This window comes from Elephas maximus, chromosome 19, assembly GCF_024166365.1.
Source record: "Elephas maximus indicus isolate mEleMax1 chromosome 19, mEleMax1 primary haplotype, whole genome shotgun sequence".
Taxonomy (NCBI): Eukaryota; Metazoa; Chordata; class Mammalia; order Proboscidea; family Elephantidae; genus Elephas; species Elephas maximus.
Genome location: NC_064837.1, coordinates 47,121,256 through 47,147,395, shown reverse-complemented (window position 1 = coordinate 47,147,395; position 26,140 = coordinate 47,121,256). Strand labels below are relative to the sequence as shown.

The following is a 26,140-nucleotide window of genomic DNA, read 5'->3' as shown; positions in this document are numbered from 1 at the left end:
GTTGACGTCCTGTACCAAGGCATTATTTAAAATAAGCTAAAATTCATCAATTACAACATGCACTGGTAAGTGTTGCTTTCTTCTGATATGATCTGCAGATGAAAAAAACCCCATCCTTAATTCTCGGATATATTTGCACAATCTAACAATATTTTCTAACAAGGTAGCAATGGCCTTTTTGAGAATCGTTCCTATATTGTCAGCTTTAACACTGGGTATCTTTATCACCTGAGCAATGTCCTTTAGACCTGGGTGTGAAGAAAAGTTCTGCTTTTGAAAAACTGTTAGTGGTCACTTCCCCTTTGTCCTCTGTGCAGTCAAATGTGTGCTTTACCTCTATAAAATAGAGAGGATGTTGGAAAAAGATGCTGTCTGGTACATCTCTGTATACTAAGATCTTTGAGTTATTTTTATTATCTTACCATTGCCTTCCCCCTCCCCACCCCAGCTCTGCTTTCTTTACTTACTTTTCTGATCCAGCATATGTATTTTTGTAAGCTGTCTCTGATCTTATTTGGAAGAAGGCAGGGTAGTAGAAAATAAACACACATAAATAGAATGAGTAGTATTCTGTACGTAGTGGTGAACAAACCAAGCAGTTCCCAGAAGGGAAAACAAAAGTGAGCCAATTGCTTCCTGAAATGAAGAGGTTGAGTTGATAAAAGCGCCAGAATCGTTTTGAAATATCTTAGAGCTTTCTGAAAACTTGGACAAAAACTTTTATCATGTAAAATGAAAAACAGTGGAAGAAAAAAACCAAAAAACAAATAATACTCAGAATGAAGTGAGTTCTCATTGATTGTGTTCATGGCTGTTATGCCCAAATCTGGACAAAGATTAAAAATTCCAGATCTTGCTTGATTAAACACAAGCCTCTTGGAACTTAAGCTTGCAAAAAAGCGACCCAGACCCCCGCCCTCCACGTGTGATAATATTACTCTCTTCCATTATCCATCTAAAATAGACATCTGAGACAGTTTACTGATGCGCCATTTCCATTCTATCGGGGTTCTCGGGTTTGACAATCAAAAGGGGGCTGGAGGTGCGGAACCTCAGCTCCGCGGTGAGCGTCCTTTAAAGCTGCCGCCAGCCAGCGCCGCTCTAACCCCGTGCACCGGCCGGTCGTCGGCTCCTGCCCGGCTCAATCTGCGCCGACGCGGCTGCCGGATCCCGGGGACTCCCCGCGCCGGGAATCTCCCGCCAGCTGCGCGCGGCGTCCCTGCGACGGCAGGAGCACGTGGAGCGGCCCGGGAGACAGAGCGGTAGCTGCAGCCCAGCCCAGCCCGGCGGCGACATGGAAGGTGAGCCTCCAGCCCGCTTCTTTTCAAAGGGGTCTTTGAAAAGCTCGACCAGTGCACCGAGCAGAGAGAGAGAGTTCCTTCTGAATCAATCTCGGTTTTGCTTCTATTTATTTCTTTTGTCAAAAGTAAATATGAGGTATTTGAGAGGGCAGAGCTTGTCGGTTCTCACACAGCTCTCATTTGCACCCCCCCATCGCCACCCTAACTTTGGAAAGTGGTAACTTCTCCACAATTTTATCTCTTAGGGGTTGTTAGACATGAGGGGGTCAACCTTAACTCTGCAGTGGAAAAGCGCTCATGGGGAGTCTCTGAAATGGCAGCAAACCTGGGGTGGAAGAACGAATTCTTTTGGATGCTCATTTTCAGGCCTCAGTGTCCATTAGAATTAGGCTAATCTGAGTTACTTGTTTTGAATGAAAGGTGACTGCTCTTTTTTTCCGAAAGGTAAATAGGGAAAGGTAAATTTTCAAGTGGTTAGCTCTTGCAGTTCCCTTGGAACTCGATCTTCTAATGATCTTTTTTTACCCGAGGGAAAAGTCGGGGTCACATTAAGAGTTTTATTTGAATTAATTTTGAAAGTCATAAAACCATCGTTGCTTCTCTTAAAATTTTCAGTACGTATTTCCTTGGGTTAACTAAAATTTCACACTGGTGGTGTAAACTCGTCAATAGTCTTTTCATCAAATGTGTCTGAAACCTTGAAAATGGCAGATGCATCTCAAGTTGGGGGAGGTGGTGATATTTAGAAAATCAGAATTTGTGTGAAAAATATTCTATTGATAAGTGAGATACTAATACCTAATCAACTAATTAATGTTAATTTTGATTAAAACATACGGATGAATATCATGAATATTTTCTTTCATCGTAATTGAAGGATCACTTATTTGCCAATGAACCTTGATCTTGGGTAGCTTTAGTTCTAGAGTATATGGATTTTTAAAAAATATGATTAGATATTCAGGGACACATAATAAATACAGTAAGGCTTTTGTTTCACGGTATAATTGAGTGCAGTATTATACTCCTAAATCCACACTTTGTACATGGGTATGCATACAAATATTTTTACCACCTTGGCCTCTATAAACATTTTTTTTCTGTAAAATGCCAAGTGATAAGCCAGTGAACTGTACGTATTCGTTAAATAGAAGTTTTAAATGACCATTATTGATTAACGCTTCAAGCGTTTTCTCACATGAAAAACTCTCTATGCTTTTCATTTTTAAAAATTATCAGGGTGTAAGAAATAACTCTAAAAAATTTATGCTTTGAACATTTTATGAAGTAAAACGTGAAGCATTCATTGGCCGAGTAAAGAGAAAAAAAAGATTGCTGTATACTATGAAAGATATAATTTTTAAAAGGCATCTCATACTTTATTACAAATGAATTGATGAATTTGTTTTTGTGAGGCTGTGAATCAATACTCCAACATTATCTTTTCCTAATTTTAACCATATTGCTTCTCAAGACTAATGTACAGGATCATGTGAATTCATGGAAATTGGAGTGTTTCTCTGTAAATGTTAACACTACCAAATTCATTTATTTAATATGAAATATTAACTAAATAACATAATTTAGGATACTAATCTAATAGCGAGCCCTGGTGCTGCAGTGGTTAAAGCATTCAGCTGCTAATCAAAAGGTCGATGGTTTGAACCCACTAGCCTGCTCTGGGGGAGAAAGATGTGGCAACCTGCTTCCATAAAGATTTACAGCCTTGGAAACCCTATGAAACAGTTCTACTCTGTCCTATAGGGTCGCTATGAGTTGGAGTTGACTCGATGGCAGTGGGTTTTTTAATCTCATAGAAACTTTTAGACAAACCTGGATGAAGACTCCCTGAAGAAGAAAGAAATGAAAATTTCTGCAGAATTTAATTCAGAATGTACTGACTTTATAAATGGAAAGAAATAGAATGTGGGTTATACTGTGATCAGTTGTGAGTTTTGATGACTAAATTAGATTCATAGATCCATAGAGGTAGATGGTATATAGTATGTTTAATGCAAAAATTCCAGTTCAGCTATTCTAATGTTAGGTCCTCGAGGACAGAGTATTTTATGTAGTAAAATATCTAGTTCATTATAGCTGCACAGAATTGATTGATCTGGCTCATGTCTTTGATATTTAAAGTATTTTTTTATTGATATTTTGGTCTCAATCTAGAATAAGTAGAGATTTGGCCTGTAGTGTACCTCTCTTTGCAATGCAAGAAAATACATTTATTTTCTGCCTAATTTGTGGGTCAAGTTAATATGTTACAGTTTATTGTGAAATGTGATTATGTAGTCAGTCATTCCTTAAACATATAAAGTCATTTGTTTTCATTCATTCATCTTTTTATTCATCAACAAACATTTATTGAGACTTTTATGTGTGAAGTTGTCAGATGAAATAGGCTTTTGAAGTAGAAATCTTGTCGTGTAAGAGTGAAGAGTTAATGCATATGATGCAGAAGCTATAACTTTTTTCTTTTCACACAACTTGTAACCCTAAATATTTTCTATCCAAAGACTCATGTATTGCCAAATTTTATTATTTGTGCTGCAATAATATCTCTCTTCTCTGGTATAGTTGGGAAATAAGGTGGTTGACAAATATGAATTTCATAGGTAATGGCAGGTTTCTCAGTTAATGTAAGACCTTTTTATTTGAACAGTATTGAGCAGAGATCATTCTAAGTGTATTTATTCTATAGCCCCTGCTTTATGAACAGGGAATACAAGAGGCAACATTATTTTCATGACCCTGGGTCACTATTCTGACCATCAGGTAATAAATTCTATAAGATATTCTCACAGGGGCCTTTGAACTGTGTAGAGCCCCTGTACTAAATATTCCCAGATTATTTTGCAAGCTTTGTCTCCTTCTTGTCAGCTTCTGCATCTCACTACATGGATTCTTTGGTAGCCATTTTTCATTTTTAGGTCCCTTACTGTGCTCTGGATGGCTGAGATTAACAGAGATGGAGCTTCCAGATGGTAGAGTTTACTTGCCCTCCATTATCAGTACATGGAGGATGAAATGATAAAGGAGTTCTAAGAAAAACCCCTGAAAGGCCATGGGGTCCTGGTAGAACATAATTTTAAAACATTCCTTTTGTGTTTCCTATAATCCAGCATGCTATTTCACACATCCATAAATTTGCTAAAGTTTCACTCAGTTCTTTACCTGGTTATGCCTACTTGCCTTTTAAGACTGTGCTCAGTCATCATCACCATGAAGGCTCTGCAAATGACCTTCTCCTGGTGGCCTCCCCCTTGTGCCTTCTGCCCATTGCCCCTACCCAGTCCCTTACCTCCCTCCACCTAGGCTAAAACGCTCTCCTCTCTATGTGTACTCTACCACATTGTATTGAAATTATTTATTGATTTAGTTGTTTATCTTCCCCACTAGTCTGTAAACTTTTTGAGGGCAGAGACTGTCTTATTTTTGTATCCTTAGTGCCAGGAACAGTTCCTCGTTCATAGAATGCCCTCTGAGTTTGTCGCATTCAATTAAGAAAACAGTGCTAAAAAGTCATTATCATTATGCTTCTTGTGATGCATTTTATTTAAATAATTTCTATGGATAGGAGATTGGTGCTAGCAATTCTTTGATAGAACTCAGTAATTTTTTAAAAAGTACTTAAGTGGTGTAACTGAAAAAGAAATCTTACAGAACAAAAATGTTATTGGATTTTTTGGCTAGACTGTCAAAGTAAAATCTTATCTATTAACATCAGTTAATAGATACTAGTCCATTAAAATATGAATCAAATTATAGCAGAAATTTGCCTTCCCAATCAGGATGATATAGATGGTGTCATAAAACTAGCATAAACTTTTTAATACATCATTATAAACTTTTCATACACATAAATGTGTATATTTATAATTATTTAGGACTGAAACATTATTGGTAATCAGATATCCAATATTAATTGGCTTCTGGCTCAAACTGTATTTCTAGACCGTGTATAAGAATTAAGTGATTAATACAGAAACCTGTCTGTAGTAAGTGCTTAATAAATATTTTTGTGCTAAGGATTATTATTGTGAAAAGAAACCTAAACATCACAAGGACATACAGTGCATTCTCCTATCTCAGAAAAAAACCCAAAAAACCCAAACCTGTTGCTGTTGAATCGATTCTGACTCATGGGGATCCCACATGTTACAGAGTAGAACTGTTCCATAGGATTTTCTTGGCTGCAGTCTTAACGGAAATAGATGGTCAGGCCTTTCTTCCACAGGACCACTGGGAGGTTCAAACTGCCGACCTTTAGGTTAATAGTTAAGTGCGAACCATTTGTGCCACCTAAACCCAAAACCAAACCCATTGCTGTCGAGTCAGTTCTGACTCATAGCAACCCTATAGGATAGAGTAGATAGGGTTTCCAAGGCTGTAAATATTTTTGAAAGTAGACTGCCACATCTTTCTCCCACAGAGCAGCTGGTGGGTTTGAACCACCAACCTTTCGGTTAACAATTGAGCACTTTAACCACCATGCCACCAGGGCTATTTTTTCTATCTAGCCTTTCGCTTTGCTGCTAAAAAAAGGTGGGCGGTTGACCCTACTAGCAGCTCCTCAGATTTCAGTCTAGGAAACCCTATGGGGAAAGTCTGCTCTGTGGACTGTGAGTTCACATCGACTTGATGGGACAGAACAATAAAATAAAAAAAAAAATTTTTTTTTTTTTTTTACTTGATGGGACAGAACAATAAAAATTGCCTTTATTAAATACAACTTTCCATTAACTGGTACATTTATAATAGAAATCATAAGGATGACCCTAAGGCTTTTTGAGGAGTCCCTGGGTGTTGCAAAGGGTTAAACCCTTGACTACTAGCTGAAGGGCAGGTGGTTCGAACCCACCCAGAGGCGCCTCACAGTACAGGCTTATCGATCTATTTCTAGAATGTCACAGCCTTGAAAACCCTATGGGGCAGCTCTACTCTGCATACATGGGGTCATCATGAGTCAGAAATGACTTGATAGCAACTAATAACAACAAAGGCATTTTGAATCATTAAAAAAAGATAAAATTATGAAAAAGTAATTACAGTATAACTTAATTTTTATTACTATATAATCTATCAAAATATTTTAATCCCCAGTGATCATAAACGAGATAATTTCCTCAGCCATACTTTAAGTTTTTACAGTCCAAAGTGGTGTATAAACCAGAAAACCAAACCTGTTGCTGTCAAGTCGATTCCGACTCTTAGCAACCCTATAGGACAGTAGAACTGCCCCATAGGGTTTCCAAGGAGCGAGCGGCTGCTGGATTTGAACTGCTGACCATTTGGTTAGCAGCCAAATTCTTTAACCACTGCACCACCAGAACTCCAAAGTGATGTAGGTAAATAAAAAGATGGAGTTGATATTATATTGGATATGTGCCCAATCTAGGAGGCATTAAAAAGCTAAGTATTTAATAGTGTATATGAAGCAGAATAAAGTGTATTTATGGAGTAATACTTTTTTACTCATTGTCAATAATTAAAAGCAGCTTTGTTGTTAAGATTATTCCAACTCATGGAGATATATGTGTCAGAATAGAATTGTGCTCCATAGGGGTTTTGTTTTTTTCATAGAGTTTTCAGTGGCTGATTTTTTGGGGAGTAGATCACCAGGCTTTTCTTCCAAGGCACCTCTGGGTGGACTGGAACTTCTAACCTTTTGGTTAGCTGCCAAGGGCATGTAACTGTTTGCACTACTCAGGGACTCCAAAATCAGCCTACCTCCTGACTTTTTATATCAGTGAATTGGCAGCATGTCACAAATTCGTATTTATTCATGGGTGTTCTTAGAGATGAAATTTTTCTTATTGTAGCTATGGAGTCTGTGTGTTTCTTTTGAAATTTTGGCCAAGAAGAACTTCAAGACAGAACGTTTAACATCTCCAAAATACATTAAATGTACACTTAAGACCTCAGGCTATTTGTGGGTTTGTAAAGGAAGCATTTTAAAAAAAGAGAAATAGAAAACATTTCAGTAATATCAGTAATGAAACAGTACGAGAGTATATTTTCTACTCTTAACTCTTAATTACCAAGGATTAGTTAACTAGATTTCTTGCGTGTCTTGATCATTAGTACACTTACTACCCTTTCTAAATGGTCAGGTTCCAAAGTGTAGGGACCTTTTTTATCATTGATGATAGTGTTCAGCCTAGTCTTCAGCACATAGTAGGACCACAGTCATATTTAGCGAGTAAATTAATGAATGAATTGCCTGTGTGTTTGATCATTTGGCTATTATGGTAAAGAGAGGAAGGAAAATAGTGACATTGAAACTGGTTGATTTTGCTGGTTGTCAAAAGTGCTGTTAAAGGTTTGGTAGAAGAAACTGGAGTGTTGGCTAAAATGAGGTTTTTGAATTATGAGTAATGGTATGGATGGATACTACTATCTTTTTTTAACCTAAAATTAACTCTGCTCTGGGCAATATAATATAGCACTTTCTAACTTATAATTAAAAAAAAATTTTTTTTGCTACATTTCTTATTTCAGTGAAGTGCTGAAGTTTCCATAATAAACCATTCTTTCACAACAAATATTTTGATTCTTAAAGTTCTTTTTCATAGCAATAGCAGTTGATTTCCAAAGTGATGTTTGTTTCAAAGACTATTAACTGTTACCAGAATATTTGTCACATCAGAACAATTTCCTGTGATAGTAGTCGTATAGACTCTATGAATGGAAAAAAATTACTCTCACCGACCTCTAAACATTCTTTATAGTTGTAGAGTTACATAATAGCTGATGTACAATATTGCTCCAGTCCAAAAACAAAGTAACTCATTTTTATAATATTTAACAACTTATCATTTTTGTCATCATCTACCTTTATCTCTGTAGTTAAGAAATCACTTCACCCCAACTTACAGTACTCATTAATAGTTGATTATATGTTTATATACAGTGTAGACAGCTCCCACAGATGTGAGTCAAAGGCTCACTTTATTTAAATTTCATTCAAATTTCACATGAATCAAATACTGAATTGTAATGTATTGAAGATCATCGGTGTGTAAATTTATGCTATGACTTCAAAATAAAACTTTTTTTGGCCAACTCTCTGAAAATATTAAAAATTTTTAAATGTGACTGGAGTAACAAAACTTTTATAAGTAGTCTAATTTGGGGAGGGAGGTATACTCTACGATAGGACAAATAATGATTAAACAAGTTGACATTAAGAATTCATATACTTAATAGATCAGAAAGCTACTACTCTGTACAATGATACCTAATGATTATATGATGACCTCGAGGTATTCCATTGCCAGTCTTACAGTTCAACAACAAATAGTATGCAACACCAAAAGTGAGACAATTTTTTTTTTTAGCAACGGAACACCCTTTTATACTAAAATTTTATGTAGGACAGATACAAGTGTGGTGTTTTGGTTGAGAGAGTCAAGGATGCAAGAGCCTATGGCTTGGCCTACCTAGCTGTTGGCACTTTTCTTCTCCCTGCCACAAGACCTGTGGCAGCTCTCTGGAACCCTGGAGTTCTATGAAACACATTTTGAAAACTATTGATTCAGACTGGCAGATGTTTTCTCCACTGTTAATCCTGTGTCTGGAGTCCCTGAGAGGGTGCTACAGGTAATGCACTCAACTGCTAGCCAAAAGGATGAAGGTTCAAGTCTAGTGCAGAGGTACCTTGGAAGAAAGGCCTGGTGATCCACTTCTGGGGAAAAAAAGACCCAGCCATTGAAAACCCTATGGAGCATATTTATATCCTGACACACATTGGTCTGAATTGACTCAATGGCAATTGTTATTTTAAATACAGAAAATAATGGTAAGGGCAAGGTGGGTGAGCCTCTCTTCTTAAGAAGAGGTTTAGCTAGGGAGAAATTTGGTTATCCTCAGCACATAGATGATATTTAAAGGCATGACAATGAATGGAATCACCTAGAGAGAGAGAAGGGGGCTCAGAATTGTGCCTTGAGGAATACCTCATTTAGCAGTCAGTTAGAGGGGAAGGAGTCAGCGAAAGAGAAAGAGTGGCCAGTGAGACAGGAGGAAAACCAGCAGTGTGGTATAACGGAATTCAAAAGAGGACAGTGTTTCATGAAGGAGTGGGTGGTCAGCTGTGCTCAGTGTGGCTAAGAAATCAAGTAAGATGACGAAAGTGTGTGTTGGCTTTGGCAACATAAAATTTGTTGTTGACTTTAACAAAAGTGGTTTCTGTGGAGTGGTGGGGATAGAAATGAAATCGAAGTGGTTAAAGCGGAAGTGGGAATAGAAGTAGAAATATTGATGCTAACAATTTTTTTTTCCAGAAGTTTACCTATGAAATGAAGCAGAAAAATAAGAGGGGCTGTTGCTGAACGGAGATGTAGATCAAGAGAGGTTTTTTATTTGTTTTTGTTTTATGTTTTCCAAAAATGAGTGACACATGTTATTTGTTGCTTAAGTTTATTGAAAAAAACAAGGACGAAAATTGAGACAGATCTTAAAATCTCAATTCTCAGAAAAATTTGATTGGGGAATTAGCTATCACCAAAAAAATCTTCTTTTGTAGTTGGTACATGACGTGTAAATCGATTTCCTCCTCTTGAGAATTTTTTAGCTAACTGGAGCCCATTCAGTGGATGATTGGTAGAGATATAATCTACAAAGACTCTAGAGAAGAATTATGAAAAACCCTTGAAATTCAAACTTTTTTCAAAAGTGGGAAGAGACTGTGAAAATTGCATTTTGAAGGTTTAGAATTTTAGATATTTTGGAATATTTTGAGTATTCAGTACATTTTTTAAAAATTAAGGAATAACAGTAACACCTGTCATGTGTATAGCTTGATTAATTTTTACCTATATTCACAGCTTCCAGATCAAGACATTGAACATTTCCATCACCCAGAAAGCTCCCTTGTACCCATTTCTAGTTAATACCTCCCTTCACCCCAAGCTAAACACTATTCTGATTTCTGTCATCATAGATTAATTTTCTTGTGCTTGAACTTTATATAAATGGAATCATACAGTGTGCGCTTTTTTGTGTCTGGCTTCTTTTGTTCAGCAATATTTTTGAGATCCATTTTATTCATGTTGATACATTTACTGGTAGTTCACACTTTATTATCATATAATAGAAACATACTGTTGTTATTGTGCCGTCTAGTTGGTTCCAACACATAGGAACCCTACGTACAACAGAAGGAAACACTGCCTCGTCCCACGCCATCCTTACAGTCATTGCCATGTTTGAACCCATTTTTGCAGCCACTGTGTCAGTCTATCTCATTGAGGGTCTTCCTCTTTTTCGCTGACCATCTGCCAAGCATGATGTCCTTCTCCAGGGACTGGTCCCTCCTGATAACATGTCCAAAGTATATGAGATGAAGTGTCACCATCCTTGCTTCTAAGGAGCATCCTGGCTATACTTCTTCCAAAGACAGATCTGTTTGTTACTCTGGCAGACTATGGTATGTTCAGCATTCTTTGCCGACACAGTAATTCAAGTGCATCAATTCTTCTTCATTCTTCCTTATACATTGTCCAGCTTTCGCATGCATCTGAGGTGATTGAAAATATCATGGCTTGGGTCAGGCACACCTTATACACGTACTACAATTTGTTTATTCTTTCTACTGTTGGTGGACATTTGTTTCCGGTGTTTGTCTATATTATGAACATTCTTGTACATGTCTTTTCGTGAACATATATACTCATTTCTCTTGCATATATATACATATATATCTAGAGCTGGCATTTCTGGGTTATATGGTAGGTGTGTGTTTAACTTTGACACATACTGCCAAACAGATTTCCAAAGTGGTTGGACCAGTTTACCCTCCCATTAGCAATGTGTGAGAGGTCTAGTTGTTCACATCTTGTCAACACTTAGTATTGTCAGGCTTTTTAATCGTAGCCATTCTGGTGGGTGAGTAATGGCATTTTATTGTGTTTTTAATTTGCATTTTCCTGATGAGCAGTGATGTTGAGTACCTTTTCATATGTTTATTGACCATTTGGATATCCTCTTTACTGAAGTACTTATTTATGTCCACTGTTCTTTTTTTTTTTTTTAATTGGACTGCTTTTTTTCTTATTGATCTTATAGACATTCTTTTTTTACTTTGGAAATGTGTACTTTGTTGGTTGTGTATTGCAGATATTTTCTCATAGTCTGTAACTTGGTTGTTTATTTTCTTAATCAGTTTGATTAATAACCCATTGACAAGGAGTTTTCAAGGCTGTAATCTTACGGAAGTACACTGCCACATCTTTCTTCCGCTGAGTGGCTGATTGTTCAACCTGTCACCCTTTTGGTTAGTAGCTAAGCACTTAACCACTGTGCTGTCAGGGCTCCTTAATTTGATTAATAGAATTTTTAATTTTTATGAAGTCTAATGTATCAGTTTTTTTTTTCTTTTTCTTTTTATGGTTAGTGTTCTTTGGGTACTGTTTAAGAAATCTTTGCCTACTCCAAGATCATGAAAATATTTTGCTTTGTTTTCTTCTAGAAGTTTGATTGTTTTAACTTTCACATTTAATGGCCCACTTCAAAAAAAGAAAAAAAAGTTTTTTTTCTTTTTTTTTAAATTAATTTGATTCTGTTCTTGATCCCAGTTATTTTATAACAAAAACTAGGTGTTTTCCACTTATAAAACTGATTTCTTATTTTGAAGATGTTGAAACCAATCATTTTAGATAAGCTTTTTTTTTTTAATTGCAATGGCATGAAATGACTATTCATCCTTTTCTGTTCATGTATTCGTTTTGTGGCATGTGATATCCAAGTTAAAATGGAAATATATTTTTCTGCAAAAGGTAACTGACCTTTCAAGGAAAATAACACTAGATGTTGAATTTGTTGTTTTAACTGCAATTGTCAGCAATTTGCCTGTGCTCCACAATCTGTAATTTCCTGACTAGACATTAGGGTAAAAAGATGGAATACTTTATAAAGAAGAGTAGGGTAGCAAGAATTGGAATGGTAGTGTAGGCTGTATTTGATCTGGTTTCCTTAGACAAGTAGTCTTGATATTTCTTAACCTTTATCTTCGTCCAAGGAAGTAAGGAAGGAAATACTTTCATGATTGGAGGGATTACTCTTATTTTAAGGCATGCTCTTTGTTTTTATATCTCATTTTCCCTCAACCAACAGTAAAAAAAAAAAAAAAAAAAACCTTTCCCATCAAGTCAATTCCAACTCATAGAGACTGTCTTAGTCACCTAGTGCTGCTATAACAGAAATACCACAAATGGATGGCTTTAACAAAGAGAAATTTATTTTCTCACAGTCTAGTAGGCTGGAAATCCAAATTCAGGGCATCAGCTCCAGCGGAAGGCTTTCTTTCTCTGTTGGCTCCAGAGGAAGATCCTTGTCATCATCTTCCCCTGGACTAGGACCTTCTCTGAGCAGGAACCCTGGGTCCAAAGGACCGACTCTGTTCCCAGCACTGTTTTCTTGGTGGTACGAGATCCCCAACTCTCTGCTTGCTTCCCTTTCCTTTTATCTCTTGTAAGATAAAAGGTGGTGCAGGCCACACTCCAGGGAAACTCTCTTTACATTGGATCAGGGAAGTGACCTTAGTAAGGGCGTTTCTACCCTACCCTAATCCTCATTAACATAAAATTATAGCCACAAAATGGAGGACAACCACAGAATACTGGGAACCATGGCCTAACCAAGCTGACACATATTTTTGGAGGACACGATTTAACCCATGACAGCGACCCTATAGGACAGAGTAGAACTGCCCCACAGGGTTTCCAAGGAGCGCCTGGTGGATTTGAACTGCCGACCTTTAGGCTAGCAGCCAAACTCTTAGCCACTGCGCCATCAGGGTTTCCAATCAACAATGATACACAGAGTTAAATACTTGAGGTGCTTGAAATTGAGTCTAAAATCTCTTCTAGTTCTGGCTTTTTAGGATCTATAATCTATATAGGAAAGAACTTAAAAACATGATTTAAATTTTCTGAAACAAAGATGGAACTCAAGAAGTGAATCCTGCTTCTCTTTTTGATGTTAACAGTGACATTGTGCACTTGGGCAATTACTTGACTTAATTATTTTTTTTGTCATTCTTTGTGTCTTGGATGTTGTCTGTAAAATGAGGAGAATAAGAAATGTCACTGCACTGTTCATTCTCCAGAAATGCTGTGAGAAAAAATGAAATCTCATTGGACTACTGGGCTAAGTACTCGATGCCACATTTTTGGAGGACCCCAAGTGTACAAAACTGGATTTAGAAGAAAGCTGTCATCATGATTAGGGAATTGAGTGGTAGCATCTAAGTAGTAACTTATCCTGTGTGTTCCCAGAATGCCAAACTAGGACCTGAAGTGGTCATTTCAGGAAATTTAAGTTCAGTCACATTTAAGGAAGTGTACTTTTTAACCACTAGAGTTTTTCTGAAATGGAAAGGAATAATTTCTGTATTTTTGGAAGTACCATATTTTTTCCCGCAAACAATGTGCCCGTATACATAATGGGCATACACATATAATGTGCATAGGGCACCTAGGAAAATAATGCACAAGGGGATTGCACAGTTGAGAGAAAACATATAGTGCACACATTATTTGTGTAAAAATATCTAAGCAGAGGCTGTATAACCCATCTAGGGGACTATTAGAGGACATTCAGGCATCAGGTGACAGGGAAAGGAGAAGTAAGCTAGTCAAGCTATCCCCATTCTAGTTCTAATATATTAATTTCATTGGTTATAGGAATCACTTTTCATTATATAACACAACTGATCTTTCATTATACAGAATTACAGGAATGATTATATGTGGTAGTGATAAGAACTGGTAAAGGACCTTTCAGAAATGGCAGCTAACATTTCTCTACCAGCTTTATAGTCCCAAGTGTTAACGTTGCTATGCTGAAAACATTTTAGGAGTCAGTGCCTCAGTTTCCAAAGCTTTCAGTTAAAAGCGAAAGTGGATGTTTTAGATAAGATAAACTATTAAAAAAGACAGAGAAAGAGAGGCGTAAGGAGTGGGGAAGTCAGTTTACTGTTATGAAGATAAAAAGGAATATTCAGAGACACCTTTTTTTTGCAGCTGGTAATTTAGTACAAGATTCTATTCTGAGATTTGATATCTTGCTCCCTTTTGGGGTCTACACACTTCCTACTGGGAAAACAGACCTGTGAGTAGAAATCTGATCTCTGACACTGAGAGCAGAATTTTGTAAGCTGGTATTCTTAATTGAATGATAATTATTTAATAGTAACAGAAATAAAGACAAGTTTATAATCATTTGAGTTATAAACATGGTTACAAATTTTGTTTCTAATGTAAATATTTGGTTTTGTCAGTAGATAATGTATATTAGAGCTAATAGATGAAACATTCAACATGTGAACTTTGGTGAAATCTCAATTAGCCAGACTCCTGCCATTTCCATGTTTTAATTTTGTTTGTAATCTGCCCCATTCATTTTGTAGCACATGAAATGCTAAAATCTTTGGGGAAAACCCAGGTATCTTACCAAAAATTCTAACTAGTAAACTGTTTTATTTGGCATTTTTGTTGTGAAAAGAATCTGAGGGGATAAAAACAAATATGAATTTCTCTCTCAGCATGTGATGACTGCTGGTTTTCAGTACTGTTAGAAAACAATTTGAGATGGCTAGTACAGCTTTGAGTTTGTAGAATGCTGTGGGAAGCTACAAAAGAAATAACTTTTTAACTGTTTTGTCAGTAGACCAATAAACTTGTCAGCTGCCTGAGTAATAGAATAGTTATGGCTTTTACAAGATTTGTTATACAAGAGGTAAGGTGTTCATGAAAAACACTAATGATTTAATTAAGCTTTAAAACATATCAGGAGATGGGTTATTTAGTTGTGGAAAGGACAGGAGAGCAAATGATATGAAAGAGTATTAGCTAAGGGTTTCTGCTAGAGTGCCACTTTGGCTTTTACGTGAGATAAGAAAATGCTTTTATCTAATTGTACCATTGTGCTAAATATATATTTGTAAACATTCATATAAATAGGTTAATTAAAAACTGAAACATTTTTGCTACACTTAAGAATACATAACAAGTTTCTTTTGGTCTTTAGTTGAGAGTTCTTTGACCTACTACCTTTGAGTAAGCTTCATGTTCTTATAAAGGTCTTTAAATTACAGGGGGAAAAAAAGCTTGGATCTGTTTTGTACTTGTGTTTTAAGTATTTTTCAGAACCTAAGAACATCTTTGTAGCCTGATTATAGATTGTTTTAATGTCTCCTTTGAGTTATGAATGCTAGGGTAGTCAAAATCTTTTTTTCTTAGAAACTGTACTCTTACTTCTGGTGTTATTTACAATCCACAAAGGCCACTTGAAAAAATGTTGTTGAAAGCTATTTAAATGTCATTGTCAGAGGGTTTAAAAGGTTCAGAGAGTCAGGACCGTTTGCCTTTAGGTCACCAAATCAAAAGCCATCTTTATAATAACCAAAAGATGTTTCCATGTGAAGGTTGTTCATGTAAAGCCTTTGAGCTGGTTTTCTTTCTTTCTTTTTTTTTTTTTTTCCTGTTAAGACTCCCTTTAGTATACAGTTAAAGTTTCACAGGTAGCTTAAAACTTTTTTTTTTTTTTTAATTCAAGCCTACAGAAAATTGCAATACAGTATAAAATATTATTTTTTCCTGGAAATTTTAATAATAAGTTGCTGACATAATACCTCATCACCCTTGAATATTTTAGTGTGTATTTCCTACCTTCTGCATAACCATAGGACAACCGTCAAAACCGGGAAATTACATTCGATACATTACTATCATTTAATCCTCAGATCCCATTCAACTTTCTCCAATTGTTTCTGTAATCTCCTTTAATGTGGGACGATTCATTTCAGAATCACACGTTGCATTTTGTTGTGTGTCTTTACTCCTCTTCAATCTGGAACAATTCCCCGGTCTTACATGACCTTCACATTTTGAGGATTATAAACCAGTTACTATCCCTCAATTAGAGTTTATTTCCTCATGATTAGATTCATGTTATGCATATTTGGCAAGAATATCACAGAAGTGGTGCTGTGTTCCTTTCATTATCAGGTGGCACATAATTTTCATTTGTCCCATTACTGACGATGATCCTTTTGATCACTTAAAGTGATGTCTACCAAAGCTGTATAGTTAACTCTTTTCACCTTTATAATTAATAAGTAGTTTGGGGGAGGCATTTTGAAATTAAATACCCTAGTTGTTATCAGACTTTCAGTTTATTTACTATTAATATCAGTACAGACTCATGAATACTACCATTCTGTATTTTGATGCTCAACTGTCCCAGATTTGGCCAGTGGAAACGCCTTCAAGATGACTTCTGTATCCTTTTAACATGTCCTCCTCATTCTGTAAGCACTTCCTTGTTTTCCAGCACAGTGCAGTGTTCCAGGCTCATCTTGTAGTTTACCTTCCCAAACCCTGAAATCAGCTATTTCTGTAAGGAGCCTGATTCCTTTAAGTGAAGAATGGTATTTAGAAGCCAGTATCTGGGTGCTAGGAGTGTTTATTGCTGTTGTAGTGTCACTGCTCACAGGTGCTCTCAGTGGACAGAACTGGGATGTTCTGACACTTTGCCCCCTCCAACCCACTCCAGTTCTGACACTCTGTCCTGAACCACTCCCATGCATAGAAGCTCTCCTCACTCCATGTGGACCCTCACAATCCATATTGCCAGCTCCTAATTCTTCCATGTAGGTGTCCTCCTTACTTTACTTAGGCTTTGAAACACCACACCAGGCCATCCGCCATGCATAGATGTTCTCACTATGCTCCATCTCTTTCTCCTCATGCTAGGCTGCTCCTTAGAGTGGATGTACTCTTCATCTCTCTCAGACTCCAACACTCCAAGTCAGGCCACCCCCCTGCCTGAGTACCCTCCTTACCCTGATTGGGCTCTAACTTCCCGTCCTGGGCTGCCCTTTACCTCATTCAGACTGGCCATCCCAGATGAACACGCTCTTCATACTTCTTGATCTCCAGCACCTCACTCTGGGCTGCCCCCATTCCTTGCACAGACATTTCTCTCATCCTCCTTGGACATTGACATGCTGGGCTGCCCCTTTGCTTATTTTTAAACTATGTGTATTTTTCCTGCCCTCATGCTTTACATTAGCATCTGATGGCTGACATGTTAACGTTTTTTAGTTAGGATAGAATATAATACAGTGACTATATTTTTCAAGCCAAAAATGGAATATGACCTGATTACAGTATACCAAACCAAAAAACTAAACCCATTGCCATCGAGTCGATTCTGACTCATAGTGACCCTATACAACAGAGTAGAACTGCCCCATAGGGTTCCAAGGAACGGCTGGTAGATATGAACAACTGATCTTTTGGTTAGCAGCCAAACTCTTTAACCACTTTTCCACTTGATCTCCTACAGTATAAACTATTTGAAATCAGTACTATCCTGGACAGCTTCAGGTATATGATCACCATTAAGATAAAGAACAAAGGAGTTTTGATTTCTAGTAGTGGAAGATTACCTTCTATTGAACCAACCCTCTCAAAGATAACAGTTATAAGGAACTTGGACCTTCTGGTTATGTAAAGGGCTTTGTGGAAAATCTACAGTTAAGATTATAATTAATGGTGAAATATTGAACATTTTCCCCCTAAGATTGGAAACAAGACAGGGATACCCACTCTCACCACTTCTATTCAGTTGTATAAGAAGTTCTGGCCAGTGCAATAAAGCAAGAAAAGAAATGAAAGGCATTAAGATTGGAAAGGAAGAAGTAAAACTGTCTCTGTTCTGAGAAGACATGATTATTTACCTTGAAAATCCTGAGGAATCCATCAGCAATTACTAAAACTAATAATTTAGTAAGATCCCAGTATACAGGTCAGTATGTAAAAAATCAATTATATTTTTATAGGCTAGCTGCAAACAGAAGACAAACATTTTTAAAATTCCATTTATAGTAATATCATAAAACAAAATATTTATGAATAAATTTAACAAAAGGCATGCGAGACCTCTACATGAAAACTGCAAAACATTGCTGAGAAAAATCAAAGAAGACCTAAATGAATGGAGAGAGATGTCATATGTATGGATTGAAAGACTGATATTGTTAGGACTCACTTTTTTGGTATTTGATGCAGTCCCAATCATTATCTCTTCATTTTTTTTTTTTTTTTTTGTATAAATAAGCTGATTCTAAAATTTATGTGGGAGTACAAAGGACCTAGAATAGCCAAAGCAATATTGAAAAAGAAATAAAAAGTTGGAGGGCTTATGCTACGTGACTTCAAGACTTTACTGCAAAGTATCAGGACATTATGGTACTGACGTAATGATAGGCATTATATCATTGGAACAGAATAGAGAGCCCCAAAATAGACCAGTACTTTTAGTCATTTGATTTTTGACAAAAGCACCAAAGCAGTCCGGTGGAGAAAGGACAGTCTTGTCAACAAATGATTATGGAACAACAGGCTGTTCATATGGAAAAAAAAAAAACCCTCAACTTCTACTTCACTCTTAAACAACATTAATTCAAGATGAATTATAGACAGAAGCATAAAAGTTAAAACTATAAAGCTGCTAGAAGAAACCGTAGGAAATATCTTCACAACTTGGGAATGACAAAGTTTTTTTAAACAAGAAACAAAGCAATATCCACTTAAAAATTGATAGATTTCATCCAAATTTAAAACCACTTCTTTTCAAAAGATGATGTTAAGAAAATAAATAAGCAGACCACAGACTGGGAGAAAATATTACCGAAATGTATATCTGACAAAGAATTGGTAATGTTAGTATATAAAGAACTCCTATAAAATAATAAAAAGACAAACCAGTTTTAAAAATGGGCAGAAGACTTGAACAGGCACTTCACAATGAAAAGTACATGAATAAGCACCTGAGAAGATGCTCAGTATTAGTAGTTCTTCATTGTTGTTCATTCCTATAGAGTGGGTTCTGATTCATGGTGACCCATATGTTAACAGAGTAGAACTGCTCCATAGGGCTTTCTTGGCTGTAATCTTATCAGAAGTAGATCTCAAGGCCTATCTTCTGTGCTACCACTGGGTGGGTTTGAACAGCCAACCTTTAGGTTAGCAATTGAGCACAAACTGTTTGTGCCACCTTGGTTTTTCATAGAAACACAAAATAAAACCAGAATGAGATACCAATACACATCCACCAGAATGGTTCTAATTAAAAAATCTGACACCACCGAATATTGACAAGGATGTGAAGCAACTGGGAGAACTCTCACACGGTTTTGATGGTACAACCACTTTTGAAGAAGAACTGGCATTTTCTATTAAAATGAAATGTATCTCTGTTCTGTAACCTGGCAATTCTACACCTAGAGATACGAAAGCATATGGTCACAGAAAGACTTGTCCAAGACTGATCATACCCCTGACTGATCATGAGAAAAGCATCAAACAAATGCCAACTGAGGGACATTCTATAAAATATCTGACCAGTACTCTGAGAAACTGTCAAGGTCATCAAAACAAGGAAAGTCTGAGAAACTGTCACAGCCAAGAGGAGCCTAAGGAAATATGACAACTAAATGTAATGTGGTATCCTTGTGGGATCCTAGATGGATTCCTGGATGGGATCCTAGAGCAGAAAAAAAGACATTAGGTAAAAAATGAAGGAAATCTGAATATAATACAGACTTTAGTTAATAATAATGCATCAGTATTGGTTAATTGTAACAAAGGTACCATACTAATGTAAGATGTTAATAATAGGGGAAGCTGGGTGTGAGATATATGGGAACTCTCTGTACTATCTTCACAATTTTTCTGTTAATCTAAAACTATTCTAAAATAGAAAGTTTATTATTTTATAATAAAGAATGATCATAGCAGCTTTATTCACGATGGCCAAAACTTGAAACCGTCTGAGTGTCCATCAGCAGGAGAATGGATAAACAAACTGGTATATACACACAGTGGAATACTACTTTGCAATAAAACAGAATCAACTACTGCTATATACCATAGCATAGATGTAGCTGAAACATTATACTGAGTGAAAGGAAATGGAAGCAAAAGAATTTATACCATATCTCTGTATGATTCCATTTTTATGAAGTTCTAGAATAAGCTAAACTATGGTGAAAAAAATGAAAACAAGGAATTTTTGTGGGGATTGACTAGGAAGAGGCATGAAGGAACTTTTCTGGGATGATGGTATTTTTTTTTTTGTACTTTACGTGAAGGTTTACAGAACAAACTAGTTTTTCATTAAACAGTTAGTACACGTATTGTTTTATGACATTGGTTAACAACCCCATAGTGTGTCAACACTCTCCCTTCTTTTCTCGACCTTGGATTCGTATTACCTCGACCTTGGATTCCGTATTACCAGCTTTCCTGTCCCTTCTTGCCTTCTAGTCCTTGCGCCTGGGCTGGTGTGCCCCTTTAGCTTCATCTTTGTTTTATGTGCCTGTCTAATCTTAGGCTATAGGGTGAACCTTGAGAGTGACTTCATTACTGAGCTAAAAGGGTGTCTGGGGGCCATACTCTCAGGCTTTCTCCAGTCCCTGTCAGGTCGGTGAGTCTGGTCTTTTTTTGTGAGTTGGAATTTTGTTCTACATTTTTCTCCAGCTCTGTCTGGGACCCTCTATTGTGATCCCTGCCAGAGCAGTCACTGGTGGTAGCCGGACACCATCTGGATGTTGTACTGGAATCAGCCTGGTGGAGGCCGTGGTAAATGTGCTCCATTAGTCCTTTGGGCTTATCTTTCCCATGTATCTTTAGTTTTCTTCATTCTCCCTTGTTCCTGAAGGAGTGAGACCAGTGGAGTGTCTTAGATGACCGCTCACAATGTTCTGTACCTTCATAGGGGTTTTCATTACACAGGGATATGCCTTATGTTAAACTCATTGGAAAAAAAAGCATATTAATTGAATGGTACATTTAAGAGCTGTGCAATTTCCCTGTATATAAATTTTACCCAAGAGAAAACCAACCTGTAAACAAATACTAAAGTTAATGCTATGTATGCTGAAGTGTTAAGGGTGAAGTGTACTGATAACTGCAACTGATTTTGAAATACTTTGAAAAAGTAAGATGGGTTAATGGATGGATGGAGTGATGAATAGATACGTGGTAAAGGAAAAATAGCAAAATGTTAATTGTAGAACCTAGTTGGTGAGTATGTGGGTATTTGCTGCACAATTCTTTTAACTTTATGTTTAAAAATGTTCATGATTAAATACTGGTGGTAAAAAAAAAAAGAATAAAAGAGCCCTGAAATTCTTGCAGGACCCATTTTTTGCTCATTGTTCTTGATATAAATAGGTATCTGTGATATTTCTCTAGGCAGAAAGCTCTTACAATAACATTGCTATGTAGATAATTCCTTTCATTTTCCTAGAGGTACTTCTAGGAAACATATAGACAAAGAATAATCCTGCTCTGAAGAGGAATTTTGTTAAAGTTTTCAAAATGGTATCCTTATTAAATTTGGAATGCTTAAATTGGAAAAAATTTGCCTTAAGTAGTTAATATTTTAACCCCTTTCTTTTCAGATCTACAACCAAATGTGGAACTGAAAAATACTCAGGAGCAGTCTGTGCCCACAGGTAGTGCCACGTCTTTCTTAGCTTATAAACAAGGTATATTTCTGAAATATACCTTGACAGAATATACCAAAGAAAGAGGAATGTTCTTATTTTGATTGCAAAGAAAATGCTATGAGAATATGTTGAAGAAAAACAAAAACAAATGTGATTGTCTCTGCCTGATTAAAAAATAACTCATCAGCTTGGATCATATAAGGTCTTTGGCATCATAGAGCCAAACCAGACCCCACCTAATTATGGTCATTATTTAAAAATTTAAAGAAACTTTTTTCAACTGATTGATTTACATACAGTTTTTATTGGATAATATATTAGCTTGGATTTGAAAGACATTTTTTTTACTCTAGAACAGTGGTCAGCAAACTTTTTCTGTAAAGGGCCAAATAGTAAATATTTTAGACTCGTAGTCAACACATGGGCTCTTTTGCATAGTCATCTTTGTATTTGTGTGTGTGTATGTCTTAAACCAAAAAGCCCATTGCTGTCTCATCGATTCTGACTCTAGTGACCCTATAGGAGAGAGTAGAACTGCGCCATAGGGTTTCCAAGGAGCGGCCGGTGGATTCAGACTGCCTACCTTTTGGTTAGCAGCTGAGTTCTTAACCACTGCACCAAGCACTCTGTCTTAAACTACAACTATTTATTATATCTTACAAGTCTGTGTGTCAGTTGGATGCCTCTGTTGATCTGGCCCAGATTGGCTGGGCTTGCTCATGTGTCTGTTGTCAGGGGGCAGGTTGGCTAGGACAACAAGGGTGTTTGAACCATGTGCTGTTACTGTCCAGCAGGCCAGCCGAGGCATGTTCACATGGTGGCAGCAAGTTTCCAAGAAAGAACTTGGAAATATGCAGGCCTCTTGGGACCACAGCTCAGAATTGGCACAACATTTCTACTGTTGGTCAAAGCAAATCCCAAGACCAGCCCAAATTCAAAGGGAGAGATTTTTAACAAGTTACTGTTTCCTTACATATGCTTTTATTATGCCTGCACTCTTTCTTGTGAACCCCAGTAGCACTTTGTATTTCCCTTGGTCCCTTTCTGAGTCTGCCTTGCATTGTGGTTGTGTACTTGTTTTTACCCACATCTACAGTTTATAAGCTACTTGAGGACAAGATTATGATTTATTCTTTTTTTTTTAAATTAACTTTTATTGAGCTTCAAGTGAACGTTTACAAATCAAGTCAGTCTGTCACATATAAGTTAATATACATCTTACTCCTTACTCCCACTTGCTCTCCCCCTAATGAGTTGGCCCTTCCAATCTCTCCTTTCATGAAAACTTTGGCAGCCTCCAACTCTCTCTATCCTCCCATCCCCGCTCCAGACAGGAGATGCCAACACAGTCTCAAGTGTCCACCTAATATTATTAGCTCACTCTTCATCAGCATCTCTCTCCCACCCACTGTCCAGTCCCTTTCATGCCTGATGAATTGTCTTCGGGGATGGTTCCCGTCCTGTGCCAACAGAAGGTTTGGGGACCATGCCCACCGGGATTCCTCTAGTCACATCCAGACCATTAAGTATGGTCTTTTTACGAGAATTTGGGGTCTGCATCCCATTTATCTCCTGCTCCCTCAGGGGTTCTCTATTGTGCTCCCTGCCAGGGCAGTCATCGATTGTGGTCCAGCACCAACTAGTTCTTCTGTTCTCAGGGTAATGTAGGTCTCTGCTTCATGTGGCCCTCTCTGTCTCTTGGGCTCTTAGTTGTTGTGTGACCTTGGTGTTCTTCATTCTCCTTTGCTCCAGGTGGGTTGAGACCAGTTGATGCATCTTAGATGGCCGCTTATTAGCTTTTAAGACCCCAGACGCCACATTTCAAAGTGGGATGCAGAATGTTTTCATAATAGAATTATTTTGCCAATTGACTTCGAAGTCCCCTTAAACCATGGTTCCCAAACCCCTGCCCTTGCTCCGCTGACCTTTGAAGTATTCAGTTTATCCCGGAAGCTTCTTTGCTTTTGGTCCAGTCCAGTCCAGTTGAGCTGACCTTCCATGTATTGAGTGTTGTCCTTCCCTTCACCTAAAGCAGTTCTTTTCAGCTAATTAATCAGTAAAAAAACCCTCTCCCTCCCTCCCTCCCTCCCCCCCTCGTAACCACAAAAGTATGTGTTCTTCTCAGTTTATACTATTTCTCAAGATCTTATAATAGTGGTCTTATACAATATTTGTCCTTTTGCCTCTGACTGATTTCGCTCAGCATAATGCCTTCCAGGTTCCTCCATGTTATGAAATGTTTGACAGATTCGTCACTGTTCTTTATCGATGCGTAGTATTCCATTGTGTGAATATACCACAATTTATTTACCGATTTATCCGTAGATGGACACCTTGGTTGCTTCCAGCTTTTTGCTATTGTAAACGGAGCTGCAATAAACATGGGTGTGCATATATCTGTTTGTGTGAAGGCTCTTGTTTCTCTAGGGTATATTCCGAGGAGTGGGATTTCTGCTTTGTATGGTAGTTCTATTTCTAACTGTTTAAGATAACGCCAGATAGATTTCCAAAGTGGTTGTACCATTTTACATTCCCACCAGCAGTGTATAAGAGTTCCAGTCTCTCCGCAGCCTCTCCAACATTTATTATTTTTTGTTTTTTGGATTAATGCCAGCCTTGTTGGAGTAAGATGGAATCTCATCGTAGTTTTAATCTGCATTTCTCTAATGGCTAATGATCGAGAGCATTTTCTCATGTATCTGTTAGCTGCCTGAATATATTCTTTAGTGAAGTGTGTGTTCATATCCTTTGCCCACTTCTTGATTGGGTTGTCTTTTTGTGGTTGAGTTTTGACAGAATCATGCAGATTTTAGAGATAAGGCGCTGGTCGGAGATGTCATAGCTAAAAATTCTTTCCCAGTCTGTAGGTGGTCTTTTTACTCTTTTGGTGAAGTCTTTAGATGAGCATAGGTGTTTGATTTTTAGGAGCTCCCAGTTATCGGGTTTCTCTTCGTCATTTTTGCTAATGTTTTGTATTCTGTTTATGCCTTGTATTAGGGCTCCTAGGGTTGTCCCTATTTTTTCTTCCATGATCTTTATCGTTTTAGTCTTTATGTTTAGGTCTTTGATCCACTTGGAGTTAGTTTTTATGCATGGTGTGAGGTATGGATCCTATTTCATTTTTTTGCAAATGGATATCCAGTTATGCTAGCACCATTTGTTAAAAAGACTATCTTTTCCCCAATTAACTGACACTGGGCTTTTGTCAAATATCAGGTGCTCATACGTGGATGGATTTATATTTGGATTCTCAATTCTGTTCCATTGGTCTATGTGCCTGTTGTTGTACCAGTACCAGGCTGTTTTGACTACTGTGACTGTATAATAGGTTCTGAAATCAGGTATAGTGAGGCCTCCCACTTTCTTCTTCTTTTTCAGTAATGCTTTCCTTATCCGAGGCTTCTTTCCCTTCCATATGAAATTGGTGATTTGTTTCTCTATCACCATAAAAAATGACATTGGAATTTGGATCGGAAGTGCATTGTATGTATAGATGGCTTTTGGTGGAATAGACATTTTTACTATGTTAAGTCTTCCTATCCATGAGCAAGGTATGTTTTCCACTTAAGTCCTTTTGAATTTCTTGTAGTAGAGCTTTGTAGTTTTCTTTGTATAGGTCTTTTACATCCTTGGTAAGATTTATTCCTAAGTATTTTATCTTCTTGGGGGCTACTGTGAATGGTATTGATTTGGTTATTTCCTCTTCGATGTTCTTTTTGTTGCTGTAGAGGAATCCAAGTGATTTTTGTATGTTTATTTTATAACCTGAGACTCGGCCAAACTCTTCTATTAGTTTCAGTAGTTTTCTGGAGGATTCCTTAGGGTTTTCTGTGTATAAGATCATGTCATCTGCAAATAGAGATAATTTTACTTCCTCCTTGCCAATCCGGATGCCTTTTATTTCTTTGTCTAGCCTAATTTGCCCTGGCTAGGACTTCTAGCACGATGTTGAATAAGAGCGGTGATAAAGGGCATCCTTGTCTGGTTCCCATTCTCAAGGGAAGTGCTTTCAGGTTCTCTCCATTTAGAGTGATGTTGGCTGTTGGCTTTGCATAGATGCCCTTTATTATGTTGAGGAATTTTCCTTCAATTCCTATTTTGGTGAGAGTTTTTATCATAAGTGGGAGTTGGACTTTGTCAAATGCCTTTTCTGCATCAATTGATAAGATCATGTGTTTTTTGTCTTTTGTTTTATTTATGTGGTGGATTACATTAATGGTTTTTCTGATACGATTTATTCTTACGTGAAGCCTTGTCACCATTTAATAAGTGTTCGGAGGAATAAAGGAACTTGGTGGCCAATGTCTTT

The 26,140-nt window shown here is 37.2% G+C and overlaps 1 protein-coding gene across 3 annotated transcripts in view; it reads left to right on the top strand.

Annotated features, from left to right (window-relative positions):
• The first annotated feature begins 887 nt into the window (after nucleotides 1-887).
• Nucleotides 888-26,140, top strand: part of IKZF3 (IKAROS family zinc finger 3) — a 93,660-nt gene continuing 68,407 nt past the window's right edge. For 2 of the 3 annotated variants that reach the window (XM_049860400.1, XM_049860399.1), the window contains exons 1-2: nucleotides 888-1,301; nucleotides 21,784-21,837. In XM_049860400.1, coding sequence (XP_049716357.1) covers nucleotides 1,295-1,301; nucleotides 21,784-21,837 — 61 coding nt within the window. In that variant the 5' untranslated portion in view covers nucleotides 888-1,294. The remainder of the gene's footprint in view (nucleotides 1,302-21,783; nucleotides 21,838-26,140) is intronic. The other variant, XM_049860401.1, reaches the window with a different exon arrangement.